The 19,586-nt window shown below is 38.3% G+C and overlaps 1 protein-coding gene across 4 annotated transcripts in view; it reads right to left on the bottom strand.

The window, feature by feature from the left end:
• Positions 1–19,586, bottom strand: part of ALMS1 (ALMS1 centrosome and basal body associated protein) — a 212,740-nt gene that overhangs the window by 121,418 nt on the left and 71,736 nt on the right. For all 4 annotated transcript variants that reach the window (XM_032291715.1, XM_032291716.1, XM_032291714.1 and 1 more), the window contains exons 9-10: positions 4,366–10,164; positions 3,184–3,317 (exon numbers count right to left, since the gene is read on the bottom strand). In XM_032291715.1, the coding sequence (XP_032147606.1) occupies positions 3,184–3,317; positions 4,366–10,164 (5,933 nt within the window). The remainder of the gene's footprint in view (positions 1–3,183; positions 3,318–4,365; positions 10,165–19,586) is intronic.

The raw sequence follows: 19,586 nt of genomic DNA on the forward strand, positions 1-19,586 counted from the left end.
CACACAATGCGATATTATATACCTATGTAAAACTATGCTTTCAGAGAAGTGTTAAAGGGAAATCATAATATATTTATGTTTAAAAAAAAAAGGATCCAAAACTGTACACACAGTGTGGCCAATATGGGTATCCCAAGAGCAAGGCATATCTTGCCAAACACTATTTCACAACTACTCAGTTAACAGACTGAAGAAATCCAATCATAAGATGGTGAAATATAAGACAGTTGAATGACAGTATTGTGAAGTACTCACCACAGGTGTTAGAATAATCTTATTCAAAAGTTTTAGATTTTTTTTTTTCTTTTTGAAACAGTCTCCCTCTGTCACCCAGGCTGGGTACAGTGGCACTATCTCGGCTCACCGCAACCTCCACCTCCCAGGTACAAGCAATTCTCCTGCTTCAGCTTCCCTAGTAGCTAGTATCACAGGCATGTGCAATGACACCCAGCTAATTTTTGTATTTTTATTAGAGACGGGGTTTTGCTATGTTGGCCAGGTTGGTCTCAAACTCCTGACCTCAGGTGATCCATCCACCTCGATTTCCCAATGTGCTAAGATTACGGGCGTTAGCCACCTCGTCCGGCCAAAAAGTTTTAGGCTTTTTATCCATAACCCTTATTAAACATTTTTAAAACTTTTGGATAAATATACTTATCAAATATACAAATAGCACAAAGCTGAAAGGAATACTTTAATAAATGACCAAATTTAGATTAAAAATCATTCCAATAGGCTTGAACACTGATATAGAAGCAATAAAAAGAAATACAGGAGAGTTAAAGGTATTATATAAGGCCAGGCACAATGACTCATGCCTGTAATCCCAACACCTCAGGAGGCTGAGTCGGGTGGATCACTTGAGGTCAGGAGTTCAAGGCTAGCCTTGCCAACATGGTGAAACCCCATCTCTACTAAAAATGTAAAAATCAGTCTGGCATCATGTCACGCCCCACCCAAGTAGCTGTAATCTCAGCTACCCGGGAGGCTGAGGCAAGAGAATCACTTGAACCTGGGAGGTGGAGGTTGCAGTGAGCCAAGATGGTGCCACTGCACAACAGCCTGGGCAACAATCCAGACTCTGTCTCAAAAAAAAGAGGATTAAAAAAAAAAAAACTATTATATAGATACAAGGTCATGCCACTATACAACAGCCTGGGCAACAAAGACTCTGTCTCAAAACAAAGATTTTTTTTAAAAACATTATCATATAGACACAAGAAATGAGAATAGAAAGTGTGGCAGTGGTTCGCGGTTTTTTGTTTGGTTTTGTTTTGCTTATTTCCTATAGCTTTAAGTTTTGAAAGCAGTATGTGGGTTTTTTTTTAATGCCCAATTATGCTGTGTCCATTAGAAATCTCACAGTACATTGGCAGACAGAGAATTACTAAATATATTTCATGCTGGCCAGATCAGAAATGAAAATGTGTTTTATCTAATTCAGGACACCTTATTTTAAGAAAAACACAGACAAACTAGAGTCTACCCAAGGGAAGGCAACTTGATTGCTGAGGGATCTGGAAATATAAACATAAGAAAGTAATTTTTTTAAAACAGGGAAACACAGATCACTGAGAAAACTATGTACTTCCAAACAAACGATGCTAGGATAGTGCTCACTTAAGCAGCACATATACAGACGGTGCTAAGACAACCAATTATCTATTATACAAATGGTGCTAAGACAACCAATTATCCATTTTATTATTCTTACTGTCAATTTTGTTTATCACAGGTATATATGTAAAACCTAAAATCCAATCTACTTTGTACTGTTCAAACACTTTTCCAAAATTGAGATAATCCAAGTAATTAAACTATATCATTGGAGAATAGTATTCTAAGACACTTTGTATGAATCAGGCCATGAAATCCGTGTATGATAGCTATATCAATTCTTACAGGATTAATAACAGTAATAATAGCTGCCAGTTAGTGAGTACTAACTAGGTATCACACATTCTACTAAGCATTTTATAGGCATTATCTCACATAATCCACACCAAAACCCTCTAAGATAGGTATCATTATACCCTACTACCGTGCAAAATAGCAGACAAAACACCTTATTCATAGGACAATCAATAAATTATCATGTAATCACAACTGGAATGTTTTACAGTAATAAAGAATAAACGAAAACTATGCACATCTACATTGAAGCAGCTCAAAACCCTAAAACTGTGTGAAACACTCAGTTCTCAAAAGAATATGTATCATACTGATTCCATCTACAAAGAGTTCAAAACCATACGGAGGAGCAGGAAAACCATTATATATCAAAATAAGAAATAAAAATGATATGACTGGGAAAGAAAAAACAAAGAACTTCAACAGTATTTGGTAATGTTCTATTTTTCAAGCTGGATAGTCAATATATGGGAATTATTTTTACTTGCTGCTATTCTTTACATATATGATTCAGATATACTCTTTTCTATGTGTGAAATAGTTAATAATAGAAGGAAAATAAGTACTATTAAAATGAAAGTCATTTATACATAAGCTATTATAGCTGTGTACTCTAAAGCATTTAAAATACAACATTTGAAAATAGCTGGACATCATCTGGATTTCAAGGTATCACTTTCAAGAGAAAATAAGGGTGATATTTAATCTTCTCTGTTCTAAAAAATACTGATAAGCAAATCAGTTTTTATTTTTCTAAGATGATAAATTTTTCAAAATATGAACTTGGAATTAATAAAAACTTAACATATCTAGACTGTAAGAATCTAATACCTACATCTTAACTTTTGAAAAATTAAGACGCCTGTCTAGGCACAGTGGCTCATGCCTATAATCCCAACATTTTGGGAGGCCAAGGCAAAAGGATTATTCAAGTGTTCAAGACCAGCCTGGACAACATAGAGAGACCCTGTCTCTGCCAAAAATTTAAAAATTAGCCAAGCATGGTGGCACACGCATATGGTACCAGCTACTTGAGACCTGAGGTGGGAGGATTCCTTGAACCCAAGAGTTCAAGGCTGCAGTGAGCTGTGACTGCACTGCTGCACTTTAGCCTAGCTAAAAGAGCAAGACTCAATCTCAAAAACAAAACCAAAAAAAGGCTCGTAACACTAGCCAAATATTAGCAAGTCAGCTGATGCCCAAGGAAGAGATCCAAATTCCATCACCCATTCTTTCATATTTACTCTTTTCATTTCCAGCTTTCTTTTATACCTTGGACAAGTCAGTTGTTCTCCCATGACCAAACAACTCTGCCTTGATCTCTTCTACTTTCCTCCTGTCATCTTCATTTAATTCTGAAATGGAGTATCCACAATCATGTGCTAAATTGAACTTCAGATTCCAGGCTGGAGAGAAAGCATAGTACACTTGAGATAATAAAATGTGAAAGTGATAATTTGTCAACAACTGTAGACATTTGATCATAAAATATCATCAATATATGCAACTTAATACCCACCACAATGCTTAGTATGTCTTCTTCTCAATTATGACAAGCTATTAGAAATTCTTAACAGAGATCATTTCACTGCAAAGTCTGAATTTTTTAAGCCATGCTTTACAGATAATTCTACAAAAAGGTCACTTTAAATATGGTATTCAATCATATTTATCTTAATCCTCTTTCTAATCAAGAAAGTCCCTTTGCTTCTCCCTTTAGTTCCTGCTGTGTAACTCACACTTCCATAAGAGTGATATTTAAAAGTAATAAATACAACTTGGAGGTTTTTTTGTAGAATAAAAATGTGCAAGGAACAGTGTAGGAAGTTAACTTCAAGCGACAATTTCCAGATAGGTGTAAAATGCTTTTAAATTACCTTCCAAAATATATTCCCATATTGTCTTACAGATTTTTTGTTTTGTTTTTAATGGAATTCTATTAGAAATTAATGAGATTTGTAAATATTATCTTTTAAACCTCTAATCCAAGCTTTAGCATAAAATACATTGATTTTTTTTAAATGTCTGAGATCAGCACCCGGAGTTTTATTAGAAAAGGGAAAGAGAAAATATACGTAGTTCTAGGACAAAAAGCAATTTAGAGCACGGCAAACTGGAGGCTTTTTCTGCCTTTAGAATAAGGATCCTATAATGGGAGGATTAGGGAAACGTGATAGCTTTAGGAGCTCAGAATCCCAAGCAACCTCTTTATTCTCTGTCATACATCAGTATCTACTTCATTGTTGGTTAAATAGGGTTTTTCTGGATTGTTAGTAGAAATACAATCATTCTAACAATTGGAAAATACATTTAGAACTCTCAACATCTAACTTTTTATTTTTTTTTCTTGTTCTTATTTTTCATTGGCTAAACTCCTTCAAATCATAAACACCTAACTTAAGACAAATTATTAAACTATAACGTTTATAAGCCTGAACCTAACTTTATTCTTACCATGTGCTCGTACCCGGCTTTCCTCTTCCTCTGCATTTCTGAGTATTTCTTTGGCATGATTCAGGGAGGATTCACATTGCAGAAGGTTTTTTACATGTGCAGCCAGTGAATCTATGCTGCTACCACCACCATCCTCACTCTCGGACACACCCTCTTCCTCTCTGCTATCTGTTATACTTGTCTTGGGTGAAACATATGGAAAGAAGTTTAGAAGAACATCGGAAACTGATTCCAAAGACTCTGGTAAATTACTGTCCCATGAGCAGGAACCATTTCCATCACTGGCATCACTGCTTGAATCACTTTTTATGATAGTCATCATAGGGATAATAATTTTATTCCCAATGGTTCCACTACACCCTTCAGGTTCAGATCTCATTACAGATTTCGCTGCTTGATACTGCCTAAGGGTTTCTTCTAATGCCATACTGGCTTTGTTCTCTGCTTCCTGTAGAGGGCTTCTAACTGTAGTTGAACTAATAAACTCCCAATTTTCAATGCCTCTCTGGCATTTCAAATTCGTCTGTGTGCCAATATCCTTCTGTATGCACCTGCTGCTTGAGCTTTCGTCTGTGAATGCCTGTCTCTGAAGCAATTCAACATTAGATACATCAGTGGAAGAAGGCTCTTTGAAGCAAACCACCTTCTTAGATTGTATAAATGAAATATCACTAATATCTCTGAAAGGGGTAAGCGGAGCAGGAAAATTGCATCGTTTCAGTGCTATGTTTTCTGCCTCCATCAAAAGTGTCCGAATTTCCTTAAGAGTTTTAGAACTATTTTCTGCATCCTGGATTTCTTCAGAGCCAACATCTCTAAAACCTGCAGATTCTGGTTTATTTATTACAACTCTGTCATCAGCCTGAGAATTTAAAAGCACATTATTTGTGCTAAAACTGGAGCCAGAAGAATTCAAATTATCTATTAGCCTTTGGACATGTTCTGAAATAAGCTTGTGCTTCTCACCATGTGAGTCAGTACCAGAGGGAACTGCTTGTAATCTAGTAATTTGATCAGCTTGCCCAAGAGCACTTGAGATCTTTAGAGCATCTTCAGTTAGATGTCTATCTGGCAAATCCTTGTGATAGAAAATATCTGGTTTCTCTTGGTGTGAAAAGGAACTAGAAGGAGCTGTTGGTAATACTGTTTTCTGGCCAGCTGATCCAGGAATAGCTGAAACCTTCAGCACATCTTCAGTTACATATCTACCTGGCAATTCCTGTGGACTGAAAATACTTGATTTCTCTCTGTGAAAATAAGAACTAGAGAGAGGTATTGGTTTTCCAGTATTCACATCGGTTGGTTCAGGGACAGCTGAAATCTTTAGACTACCTTTACTTTGATCTTTATCTGGCAACTGCTGTTGAAATAAAACATCAGGCTTTACTCTTTGAGAATAGGAACTATGAAAAACTGTCAGTGATGGAGTCTTCTGGTCATCTGGTCCAATCACAGTTGAAATCTTAGACTTCTCTATTTGTGGGTAGGAACTAAGGGCAGCTGCTGGAAACTCAGTTTTCTGGTCATCTGGTACGTCTGCAGTTGAAATCTTGAGTTTCTCTGTATGTGAATGTGAATAGGAACTAGACAGTCCTATTGGTATCCCAGTCTTCTGCTCTGCTGGTATAGAAACAGATGAAGCTTTCAGAGCCTCTTCTGTGAGATGACTGTCTGGCAACTCATACTGAGAGGAAACACTGGGCTTCTCTCCATATGAGTAGTAACTTGAAGATACTGTTGGTATGTCAGTCTTCTGGTCACCTTGTCCAGGAAAAACAAAAGCATTTAAAGCTTCTTCAGTAACATCCGGCAACTCCTGCTGATGAAAAACACTGGGCTTCTCTCTATTTGAGTAGGAACTAGAGGACAATATTTGTATCCCAGTTTTCTGGTCAGCAGGCCCAGGAACCTCTACTGCTTTCAAAGTTACTTCAGTAAGACCTGGCAACTCCTGCTGATAAGAAATGACAGACTGCTCTCTCTGCGGGTAGGAATTAGAGGACAGGATGTTTATCCCAGTCTTTTGGTCAGCTGGTTCAGAAACTCTTAAAATTCCCAAAGCTGCTTCAGTAAAATGTGGCAACTCTTGCTGGTAAGAAATAATGGGCTTCTCTCTGTGTGAATACGAAGTAGAGGTTACTGTTGATACCCCAGTCTTCTGGTCAGCTGATCCAGGAACATTTGAAACTTTCAGAGCCTTTTCAGTTAGATGACTATCTGGCAAATCTCGGTAAGAAATATTAGGCTTCTCTGTATGTGAATAGTAAGAAGAGGTTACAGTAGATAACCCAGTCTGGTCAGCTGGATGAGGAACAGCTGAAACTTTCAGAGCTTCTTTAGTTAGCTGACCGTCTCGCAGGGCCTGCTGGTAGAGGACAATGGGCTTCTCACTATGTGAGTATAAACTAGAGGATACTGATGGTGTCCCAGTCTTCTGGGCATCTGGTCTAGGAACAGGTGGAACTTTCAGAGCTTCTTCAGATAAATGACTGTCTGATAGGGTTTGTTCGTAGAAAATGACAGGCTTTCCCCTATGGGAGTAGGTAATAGAATATACTGGTAGTGTCTCAGTCTTCTGGTCAGCTGGTCCAGGAGTAGCTGAAACTTTCACAACCTCTTGATTTAGAGGACGGTCTGGCAGAGCCTGCTGGTAGAAAGTAATGGGCTTCTCTCCAAGTGCACTAGAACCTAAAGGTCCTGTTGCTACCTTAGTCTTTTGTTCAGTAAGTCCAGAAACAACTAAAGCTTTCAGAGCCTCTTCAGGTATGGGACCATCTGGAAAGGCTTGTTTGTAGATAATAATGGGCTTCTCTCCAAATGAGTAGGAAGGAGAGGTTATGGTTGGTATGCCAGTTGTGTGGTCAGCTGGTCCAGAAGCAGATGAAACTCTCAGAGCCTCTTCAGGTATTTGACTACCTAGCAATGGTGGTTGGTAGAAACTGCTAGGCTTCACTCTATGTTGTGAGTAGAAAGAAGAGGTTACAGTTGGTGTGCCAGTCGTCTGGCCAACTGGTCCAGGGGCAACTGAAACTTTTAGAGACTCTTCAGGTAGATGACCATCTGGAAAGGCCTGTTTATAGATAACAATGGGCTTCTCTCCAAATGAGTTGGAAGGAGAGGTTATAGTTGGTGTGCCAGTCGTCTGGTCAACTGGCCCAGGAGCAACTGAAACTTTCAAAGCGTCTTCAGGTAGATGACTATGTGGCAAGACCTGTTGGTAGAAAATGCCAGGCTTCTCTGTGTGTGAGTAGAAAGTAGAGGGTAAAGTTGGTATCCCAGTCTTCTGGTCAGCTTGTCCAGGAACCACTGAAACGTTCTTAGCCTCTTCAGTTAGAAGACTACTTGGCAACAACTGCTGGTAGAAAATTCTGGGATTCTCTCTATGTTGTAAGTAGGAAGGAGGGGTTACAGTTGGTGTGCCAGTTGTCTGGTCAACTGGTTCAGGAGCAACTGAAATTTTCAGAGCCTCTTCAGTTGGATGACTATCTGGCAAGACCTGTTGGTAGAAAATACCAGGCTTCTCTGTGTGTGCGTAGGAAGTAGAGGTTGGAGTTGGTGTCCCAGTCTGGTCAGCTGGTCCAGGAACAGCTGAAACTTTCTGTGCTTCTTCAGGTGTATGACTACCTGGCAAGGTCTGTTGATAGAAAATACCAGGCTTCTCTGTTTGTGAGTAGAAGGCAGAAAGTACTCTTGGTATCCAAGTCTTCTGGTCACCTGGTCCAGTAACAGCTGAAACGTTCCGAGCCTCTTCAGGTATATGAGTACCTGGCAAGGCTTGCTGGTGGAAAACGCTGGGCTTCTCTCTATGTTGTGAGTAGTAAGTTGAGGTTGGAGTTGGTGTGCCAGTCTTCAGGTCTGCTGGTCTAGGAGCTACTAAAATATTCAGAGCCGCTTTAGGTAGATGACTGTCTGGTAAGGTCTGTTGGTATAAAATACCAGGCTTCTCTCTTTGTGAGTAGAAAGTAGAAGGTACTGCTGGAGTGTCAGTTGTCTGGTCAGCTGATCCAGGGAAGGCTGAAACTTTCACACCCTCTTCAGGTAGATGACTGTCTGATAACACCTGTGGGTACAAAACACTAGGCTTCTCCCTCTGTGAGTAAGAACTAGACTGTACTGCTGGTATCTTAGTCTTCTGGTCAGCTGGTACAGGGCCAGTTGAAACTTTCAGAGCTTCTTCAGTTGGGTGACTATCTGGCAACTCCTGCTGAGAGAAAATACTGGGCTTTTCTCCAAGTGGGAAGAAACCTGAAGGTACTGTTGGTGTCCCAGTCTTCTGGTCAGTCGGTCTAGGAATAGCTGACATTTTCAGAGATTCTCTACGTAGATCACTGTTTGGCAACTCTTGTTGGTAGAAAAGACTAGATTTTTCTCTATGTGAGGGAGAATTAGAGGACACTGTTGGTGTCCCAGTCTTCTGGGCAGCTAATACAGAAACAGCTGAAACCTTCAGAGCTTCTTCAGGGAATAGAGTGTCTGGCAGGATCTGCTGGGAAAAAATAATGGGTGTCTGTCTTTGTGAGTAGAAACTAGATGATGTTGAGGGTAAATCAGTCTTCTGATCATCTCGTCCAGGAACAACTGATTCTTTCAGAGCCTCTTCAGTTAGATGACTATTGGGTAAGGTCTGCTGGTAGAAAGCACCAGGCTTCTCTGCAAGTGAGGAGGACATAGAGGAAATAGAGGTTACAGCTGATGTCCCAGTCTTTTCGTCAGCTGGTCCAGAAACAGCTGAAATTTTCAGAGCCTCTTTGGGTAGATGGCTCTCTAGCAAGGCCTGCTGGTAGAAAATAAGGAGCTTCTCTCTGTGTGAGTGTGCACTAGAGGGTACTGTTGGTAGGCCAGTCTTCTGGTCAGCTGGTCCAGAAACAGCTGAAACTTCCATACTCTCTTCAGGTAGATGACTGTCTGCTAACACCTGTGGGTACAAAATACTAGGCTTTTCTTTCTGTGAGTAAGAACTAGACTGTACTGCAGGTATCTCAGTCTTCTGGTCAGCTGGTCCAGGAGTGGATGAATCTTTAAGAGTCTCTTCAGTTTGATGACTGTCTGGCAACTGTGACTGGTAAAAAATACCAGGCTTCTCTCTATGTGAGTAGGGAGTAGAGAGTACTGTTGTTGTCCCAGTCTTCTGGTCAGCTGATCCAGATACTGCTGAAACTTTCAAAGCCTGATCAGTTAGATGACCATCTGTCAAAGTCTGTCGATAGAAAAAGAGGGGATTCTCTCCATGTGAGTGGGATGTAGAGGATACTGTAGGTATTCCAGTCTTCTGCTCCACTGGGCTAGGAGTAGCTGAAACTTTCAAAGGCTCTTCAGTTAAGTTACTCTCTGGTAACTCTCGTTGGTCGAAAACACTGGGCTTCTCTCTATGTGTAGAGGTTACAGTAGGTATTACAGTCGTCTGGTCAGCTGGTCCAGGAGCAGCTGAAACTTTCAAAGCCTCTTCAGTTAGATGACTGCCTGGCAAGCCCTGCTGGTAGAAAATACTGGGCTTCCCTCTATGTGAGTAGGAACTAGGGAGCACCGTCGGTGTCACAGTCTTCTGGTCAGCTGGTTCAGGAACAGCTGTGACTTTCAGAGTCTCTTGAGTTAGATGAGTATCCGCTAATGTCTTTTGGTTGAGATTATCAGTGTGTTGACCAGTAGTAGTTTCTAGAGGAGAACTTACAGCCAACTGAGACAGGTCCTCAAGGGACGACGATAAATGAGATCCAAAGTCTGAATCAACAGGAGTGGTGGTGATGCCTGATTTCAAGTTGGATTGAGTAACTTTAGCTATGCTTCCTTTAGAAGTGTCTCCTAAAAAAAAAGAGATTTGTTAATATTATATGAAATATTCTATGTGCTGAAAAAAGTAAAGCAAGCTTTGAGCCTTTAAAAAGCTTCTAGAAATGAATCCTGAGGAAGCAGCCATCAGAGGAGAAAAATATTTGCACACAAAGATATTAATTAGAAAGGAAACTAAAGTAAAAATATTTTAAATCTTCAACAACAGAGTAATGGTTATAAACAATAGTATATCCACTTGATGGAATATTACATGGATCTTAAAATTTGGCTTTTAGAGAATTTTCAATGAGATGCGATAATGCTATTGGGTCTAGGATTTGATTTCACCCTACTTACAATCTGTTATTGTGTCTTATATGCTGGCAGAAGACACAGGTCCTCAGTAAAAGACAAAAGACTTTATTATCCCTGGTACAGCAAAGGATCATCAGCTTATTTTCACAGCTTCCTCTTGCCCCCAAGCCCCACAGGGGCAGTACAATATGGCCTAGAGGGATGCTATGCATGCAGTGAGTTTGATGGACCCTCCCAACAAATGCACCTTGTATAATATACATATTTAAGTACATAAAACTGAAAAAGACTCTAAAGGTTACTCTGAAGAGTTTGAACTTAATTCCGTAAGCCATGGCAAGTTGTTTAAAGTTTTGATAAGAACTGTACTGCAAAAAATATGAATTCAAGATGGGAAGGGAATATAAAAATCTAGGCTGCACAATCTAACAGAATATTTCTATAGAAATGTTCTATATTTGCACTAATACAATAATTCTAAATGAAAGCAGTTTTAAACAGCAGTGTAAAGTAAGTGACTGCAACAGAAATGACAGGATTTGACAAGCTGTCCATTCATTTGTTCATTCAAAATATATGAATGCTTACTATATGCTAGGCACTGTTCTAGATAAACAAGATACAGCAATAAACAAACAGACAATAATCCCTATCTCACAGAGCTTATTTGTATTCTAGCAGGAGGAGGCTGACAGTAAATTGGTAAAACATATGTGTCAGATGGTGTTAAGATGGCTGATATATACAGCAAGTATTATCTATACACAGGGGGAAACCGAGTTCCAAAGATGACCATGTAACAATGCTTCTCAATGTGGGGATCTTGTTAACTTGCAGATTCTGACTCAGTAGGTCTGGGTGGGACCTGAAATTCTGCATTTCTAACAACCCCCCAGGAATGCCCAATGTTATTGGTCCTTAAACCACATTTTAAGTGCAAAGATACGTAATTTTTCTAGAATTGTAGGTGGGTAAGTGACAAAAATTGGTACTTTAACCCTTGAACTCTAAATCCAAATTCTGAGCTCTTTCCACTACAACTGACGGGCTTTCTATGGCCACTGGCGAGTTTTAAAGGGGCTGAATATAGAATGAAATGGGTTGAGAAGTGAATTTTAAGGTAAAGAACTAGAAATATCAAGTATAAACTCTTCAAGAAAAGTGAAACATTTAAAAATGTAACATGCATTGTAAATTGAGAAGGAATATGGGTTACAAAATCTTTGTGAGGTTCTTGCCTGCTGGGTCTGAAGAAAAAAACAAAAATTTTTGTGAGGAAAAAAAACAAGCTCAAGAAGTTAATAAATCAAAACAGATTAACAAAACAAAACCTTGTTTTTCCAAATGATTTCCTAATTTTTCAAAGTTTTTACATCCTTTTGATGTAAATTATTACAAATTATTAGTGACACCATGAATGGAGACAAATGAGATAAATAGCTAAGGAGTTAAGATGTACAGCCCACATCCTTAAAAGATCCGAAGTTTATATAAGATAAGGTCTTCTTAACCTCAGGGGTTAAGGAAAAGATTAGTAAAGAAAACTGGAAGAACAACTATAGTTTAAGCTGTTAAAAGCAGGAAGAGATGCATGATGTTAAAGAAGATATTACTGTCAGTGCTATATAAAGTCAAGGACATATATTTCAAACTGTCAAAAGAATGGTGATCACAAATCCATTAATTACAATTTTTAAAATATGTCAATGTAAGTAAGGAGTTCATGATGAAAAAATGGTATGTTTTTAGAGTGCTTATTCTCTCAGTCCTGGGAAAGAAGAACACACTAAGTGTATTACAATATTACTACATACTGATCAAATCTTTGGAGATTCATTTTCAGAACTGGGGGTGAGTTGAAGAGGTAAGTTTTGACCAAGGAGAGGAAGAGAGCTGCCAGAAAAGGACTATACTATACCGGTTGTATACTGGTGGGAACTGTATGCCTCTTAGAGATGAGATTAAGACTAAAAAGCTGGATGCAATTTGCTCAAGAACTCTTCTCCATACTGAAGTGTTTAGTGACATAGCAAGTTTCCTTAGGAGACAAAGACAGCACGGTTTTCTTTCCCCAAGTATATTCTGACATAAGAAGAACAAGCAAGCCCTTTATTTCTCATGGACAAACTGAGGTACAAGTCCATACTTCCATTTTACATATGACTAAGAGTCTCTTACTACTAATCATTCCAAGTGAAATATTATGGATTATTAATACTAGCACACACAAATAAATTAGTATAGTTCTAATTTTGAGCCCTCTAATTCAGTCACTAAAAAGTCTGTAACAGAGACTGGGAAGGGAGTGGGGAAGATGGTTAATGGGTACAACAATATAGTTAGAATAAACAAGCTCTAGAATATGATATAGTACAATAGAGTGACTACAGTCAACAATTATTTGTAACATTTTAAATTAACTAAAAGAGTATGACTGGAATTTTCACAACATAAAGAAATAATGAATGCTTGAGGTGATACTCCATTTACCTTGATGTGATTATTACACATTGTATATTTGTGTCAAAATAGCTCATGTACCCCATAAATATATACACCTACTATGTACTCATAAAAATTAAAAATAAAAAAATTTTTATAAAAATAAGTCTGGCAAAAGCACCTATTGTATGTACAGAGAAGTAGACTCAAATTCTTGTAGTTTTAAAGAAGACACCAGTGATATTTTAAATTTGTCTTTATCTTCATTGCTGTTATTCTTGCTTTCTAATTAATTACTATATCATCTTTATAAGTTTCTAATTATTAATTATTGGTAACTAAATATCATAATTTTGTTATATTTGGTTAATCCCTCAGTAAACTGATAGATGCTTACCTCAACAATCATTATCTTAAACTATATTTTCTCATAAACTAAACACAAGCATATCACAGTTCAAACAGGAATTTTTTTATACCCTTATTAGCACAGATGTAAATATAACCCCTCCAAAGTTCCTGCATACTGATAATTCATTAACATTGTCCTTTTGATAAATGTATGCCATTTAAATAACTTGCAATACAATATCAAGTTAAATGTAATAAAATTGCTGAGTTTCAAAAGATAATACGGCACTATGTTGTAACACAAAAATCACATATACAAGCTAACACTATGGCCTATAATTTCATTCCTAATTTTGTTGTTGCTATCATTATTTTTCAATGTGAAAGTGGGAATTGTTAAGGTAAGCGCACTATAGACTCTTCCTCATTCCTAAGTGGGCAGGGGTTTCAAAATGCTAATGAACTGCTGGTGTTGTGAAAAGTTAATGAACTCTGAACTCAAACATCAAATCCTAAACATTATTTCCTAATATAATAACCCTGGGAAAGTTATACCCCAGTCATAGTAACACCCAGTCATCAAACCACCCTGACAGGTGCACCCCTACTCAAAGAAGTTCCCTCTGGGACAGGAGGAAGATGTAATTTCAGATCTTGCTTCTAGACTCCTCATCTTTAAGGAAACCCTTCAAAGTCCTGCCCCAAACCAAAGTCCTCCCTTACTCTCAGCCACACTCAGGCTCCCTACCTGCCCTGAGTAACTTGCATCTTCAAGGGAGAAGATAACCAACAAATAACTACCTAAGGTAGTAAGGTTAAACCAAAGGCTGGGCTTCAATAAAAATTATGGCAGGAAAACGAACAGATAAATCAATTAGGTTTAGGGGCAGGGAACATAAACTTCAAAACCCAACAAACAACATAAATAAAGACATATAGGTCATTCAAGTCATAGAAACAGCCTCATGTTAATCAGAGATCAACAAAATAGTGGTAAGACACTAATCCATAGGCCTTCACTACAACTGACACAGAAATTCAATGAAATATAATATTTACTTTTATTTGATCCACTTTGTTGGGAACTGATCCCTGCCAAAATACAAAGCCTACCACCTTATTCTACCCCTGCCCCAGTCTACCCAGTCACATTAATTCATTTAATATTCATCAATTCATTAAGTCATTCAGCAGATATTTATTGAGTAGCTTTCATGGCCAGGTGCAAAAATAAATATATTAGCAAAGCCCCAGCTTTACCCTCAAAGAACTGAAAGTCCTGTGGGAGATAGAAACAAGTAAAAAAGCAATTACTAAATTCAGTGTGAGGGCAGTGATTAGGGAGGCTATTTACACGATACTACAGTAACATATATAAGAAATATCTGGCTCTTTCTTAGAGTTATGGAGAACAGTAAAAAACAGAAACATTTTCCTGAAAGACAGCTAAGCTCCGAATGAAAGGATGAAGACCAGAAATTGGCCAAAGAGGAACACAAAGAATAGCGAAGCATTCCAAGTAGAGAAAATAGAATCTGTGAGATCAAGGAGACAAGAGGGTCTAGCATCATGAAGAAATGACAGTAGTTCAATATGAAAAAAGAGGCAAGTATAAGGCTGAGAAGATAAGCAGGGACCTTGTACTATGTACTAAGGAGTTTAGACTTTACCCTCAGTTGTTAACAATGGAAAGCAAGAACTCCAAACTAGGAAGTGACATTATCAAGTCTGCCCTGTAAACAGACTATTTTGGCTTAATACAGAAAATGAGTGGCAGAGAAGATGAACAGTTTTTCATTACCAGTGCAGTAATTGAGAAAAGAGAATGAGAGTCTAATAATCAGAATCAATAGGACTGAGTGATTGGACAGCGATGAGGGGGAAAGAGGAATACAAGTTTCTAGCTTGGCTAATAAGTAGACACTCATTCCAATGAGTAGAAATAGAGAAGGAAAAGTAGGTCTAAAGAGATAATTGGTTCCATTTTTAAAGTTCTGACATTAAGATGCCTTTGGAAAATCCAAATGAAGACATTTCATAGTGGTCAGATGCAAACATTTGGAGTATGAGGTATAATCTAGATAGAGTCCTATAATTGGGAGTCATCAGGCATATAAAATTACTGAAGCCCTGGGTGTTGATATTACATAGGAAGAAGGTGAAATCCTTTTTTTCTTATTATTATTTCTTTTTTTTATTTTAAAAATTCTCTTATTATTATTGTAGGAATTTTTTTAATTGCATTTTAGGTTTTGGGGTACATATGAAGAACATGCAAGATTGTTGCATAGGTACACACATGGCAGTGTGATTTGCTGCCTTCCTCCCCCTTCACCTATATCTGGAATTTCTCCCAATGCTATCTCTCCCCAACTCCCCACCCCCTGCTGTCCCTCCCCTATTTCCCCCCTACAGATCCCACTGTGTGATGATCCCTTCCCTGTGTCCATGTGTTCTCATTGTTCAACACCCGCCTATGAGTGAGAACATGCGGTGTTTGATTTTCTGTTCTTGTGTCCGGTTCCTGAGAATGATGGTTTCTAGGTTCATCCATGTCCCTACAAAGGACACAAACTCATTGTTTTTGATGGCTACATAATATTCCATGGTGTATATGTGCCACATTTTCCCTGTCCAGTCTCATCGATGGGCATTTGGGTTGGTTCCAGGTCTTTGCTATTGTAAACAGTGCTGCAATGAACATTCGTGTGCACACGTGTCCTTATAGTAGAACGATTTATAATCCTTTGGATATATACCCAGTAATGGGATTGCTGGGTCAAATGGAATTTCTATTTCTAGGTCCTTGAGGAATCACCACATTGTCTTCCACAATGGTTGAACTAAGTTACACTCCCACCAACAGTGTAAAAGTGTTCCTATTTCTCCACATCCTCTCCAGCATCTGTTGTCTCCAGATTTTTTAATGATCGCCATTCTAACTGGTGTGAGATGGTATCTCAATGTAGTTTTGATTTGCATTTCTCTAATGACCAGTGATGATGAGCATTTTTTCATGTTTGTTGGCCTCATGTATGTCTTCTTTTGTAAAGTGTCTGTTCATATCCTTCGTCCACTTTTGAATGGGCTTGTTCTTTCCTAGTAAATCTGTTTTAGTTCTTTGTAAATTCTGGATATCAGCCCATTGTCAGATGGGTAAAGTGCAAAACCTTTTTCCAATTCTGTTGGTTGCTGATTCACTCTAATGACTGTTTCTTTTGCTGTGCGGAAGCTGTGGAGTATGATTAGGTCACATTTGTTCAGTTTGACTTTTGTTGCCAATGCTTTTGGTATTTTGGTCATGAAGTCCTTGCCTACGCCTATGTCCTGAATGGTTGTGCCCAGATTTTCTTCTAGGGTTTTTATGGCGTTAGGTCTTATGTTTAAGTCTTTAATCCATCTGGAGTTAATTTTAGTGTAAGGGGTCAGGAAGGGGCCCAGTTTCTGCTTTCTGCACATGGCTAGCCAGTTTTCCCAACACCATTTATTAAACAGGGAATCCTTTCCCCATTGCTTGTTTTTGTCTGGTTTGTCAAAGATTGGATGGTTGTAGATATGCTGTGTTGCCTCCGAGGCCTCGGTTCTGTTCCATTGGTCTATATCTCTGTTTTGGTACCAGTACCATGCTGTTTTGATTACTATAGCCTTGTAGTATAATTTGAAGTCCAGTAGCGTGACACCTCCCATTTTGTTCTTTTTGCTTAGAATTGACTTGGCTATGCGGGCTCTCTTTCGGTTCCATATGAAGTTTAAGGTGGTTTTTTCCAGTTCTGTGAAGAAGGTCATTGGTAGCTTGATGGGGATGGCATTGAATCTGTAAATTACTTTGGGCAGTATGGCCATTTTCAAGATATGGATTCTTCCTAACCATGAACATGGAATGTTCCTCCATCTGTTTGTGTCCTGTCTTATTTCATGGAGCAGTGTTTTGTAGTTCTCCTTGAAGAGGTCCTTTACGTTCCTTGTTAGTTGTATGCCTAGGTATTTTATTCTCTTTGTAGCAATTGTGAATGGTAGTTTGTTCTTAATTTGGCTCTCTGTTTGTCTGTTATTGGTGTATAGAAATGCTTGTTATTTCTGCACATTGATTTTGTATCCTGAGACTTTGCTGAAGTTGCTTATCATTTTCAGAAGATTTTGGGCTGAGACGATGGGGTCTTCTAGATATACAATCATGTCGTCTGCAAATAGAGACAATTTGACTTCTTCCTTTCCTATTTGAATACTCTCTCTTTCTTTTTCTTGCCTGATTGCTCTGGCTAGAACTTCCAGTACTATATTGAATAGGAGGGGTGAGAGAGGGCATCCTTGTCTAGTGCCAGGTTTCAAAGGGAATGCTTCCAGTTTTTGCCCATTCAGTATATTGGCTGTTGGTTTGTCATAAATAGCTTTTATTATTTTGAGATACGTTCCATCAATACCTAGTTTATTAAGGGTTTTTAGTATAAAGTGCTGTTGAATTTTGTCAAAGGCCTTCTCTGCATCAATTGAGATAATCATGTGGTTTTTGTCTTTGGTTCAGTTTATGTGGTGAATTATCTTTATAGACTTGGGTATGTTAAACCAGCCTTGCATCCCCGGGATGAATCCTACTTGATCATGGTGGATAAGCTTTTTGATGTGCTGTTGCAATCGGTTTGCCAGTATTTCATTGAAGACCTTTGCATCTATGTTCATCATGGATATTGGCCTGAAGTTTTCTTTTCTTGCTGAGTCTCTGCCAGGCTTTGGAATCAGGATGATGTTGGTCTCATAAAATGATGTGGGAAAAATTCCCTCTTTTTTGATTGTTTGGAATAGTTTTAGAAGGAATGGTAACAACTCCTCTTTGTATGTCTGGTAGGATTTGGCTATGAACCCGTCTGGACCTGGGCTTTTTTTGGGTGGTAGGCTCTTAATTGCTGCCTCAACTTCAGACCTTGTTATTGCTCTATTCAGCATTTTGACTTCTTCCTGGTTTTGGCTTGGGAGGATGCAAGTATCCAGGAATTTATCCATTTCTTCCGGGTTTATTAGTTTATGTGCATAGAGTTGTTTGTAATAATCTCTGATGATGGTTTGAATTTCTGTGGAATCTGTGGTGATATCCCCTTTATTGTTTTTTATTGCATCTATTTGGTTATTCTCTCTTTTCTTTTTTATTAATCTGGCTAGTGGTCTATTTTGTTGACTTTTTGAAAAACCAGATCCTGTATTTACTGATTTTTTTGAAGGGTTTTTTGTGTCTCTGTCTCTTTCAGTTCTGCTCTGATCTTAGTAATTTCTTGTCTTCTGCTAGCTTTTGAGTTTTTTTGATCTTGCTCCTCTAGCTCTTTCAATTTTGACAATAGGGTGTCAATTTTAGATCACTCCTTGCTTCTCATGTGGAATTTATTGCTATATATTTTCCTCCAGAGACTGCTTTAAATGTGTCCCAGAGATTCTGCTACGTTGTGTCTTCGTTCTCGTTGGTTTCGAAGAACATCTTTATTTCTGCCTTCATTTCATTGCTTATCCAGTCGACATTCAAGAGCCAGTTGTTCAGTTTCCATGAAGCTGTGCAGTTCTGAGTTAGTTTCTGAATTCTGAGTTCTAACTTGATTGCACTGTGTTCTGAGAGACTGTTTGTTATGATTTCTGTTGTTTTGCATTTGCTGAGGAGTGATTTACTTCCAATTATGTGGTCAATTTTAGAGTAGGTGTGATGTGGTGCTGAGAAGAATGTATATCCTGTGGATTTGGGGTGGAGAGTTTTGTAAATGTCTATTAGGTTTGCTTAGTCCAGGTCTGAGTTCAAGTTCTGGATATCCTTGTTAATTTTCTGTCTCGTTGATCTGTGTAATATTGACAATGGGGTGTTAAAGTCTCCCACTATTATTGTGTGGGAGTCTGAGTCTCTTTGTAAGTCATTAAGAACTTGCCTTATGTATCTGGGCGCTCCTATATTGGGTTCTTATATATTTAGGATTGTTAGCTCTTCTTGTTGCATTGATCCTTTTACCATTATGTAATGTCCTTTCTTACAAAAAATATTGTTTCCTACTATGTCACTACCTGATGCTGTAAACAAGCTGAGGCAGCCAGTACTGTACCACTAACTGATGAACTCTTAAGTTAGGAAACAATCATCAAGACTCTTTCATGCCTTTATTGTGTGCCAAGATTTGGGTTAGGTATATAATAAAAATTAAATTGGTGCCCTCTCTGAGAAACAGTTTGGATAAACTGATGATGCAATATGTTTATGGTAAGGTTATAAAGGGACTGAAAACTTCAAAAACAGAGAGAACAATATGGAATGAAGCAATCAAAATCTTCTTAGAGAAAGTGGGACTTTGGGTAAGTCACTTAATTTCTCGAAGTTT

Source organism: Sapajus apella, unplaced genomic scaffold, assembly GCF_009761245.1.
Source record: "Sapajus apella isolate SASKATOON/1434 unplaced genomic scaffold, GSC_monkey_1.0 scaffold26, whole genome shotgun sequence".
NCBI classification, from domain to species: Eukaryota; Metazoa; Chordata; class Mammalia; order Primates; family Cebidae; genus Sapajus; species Sapajus apella.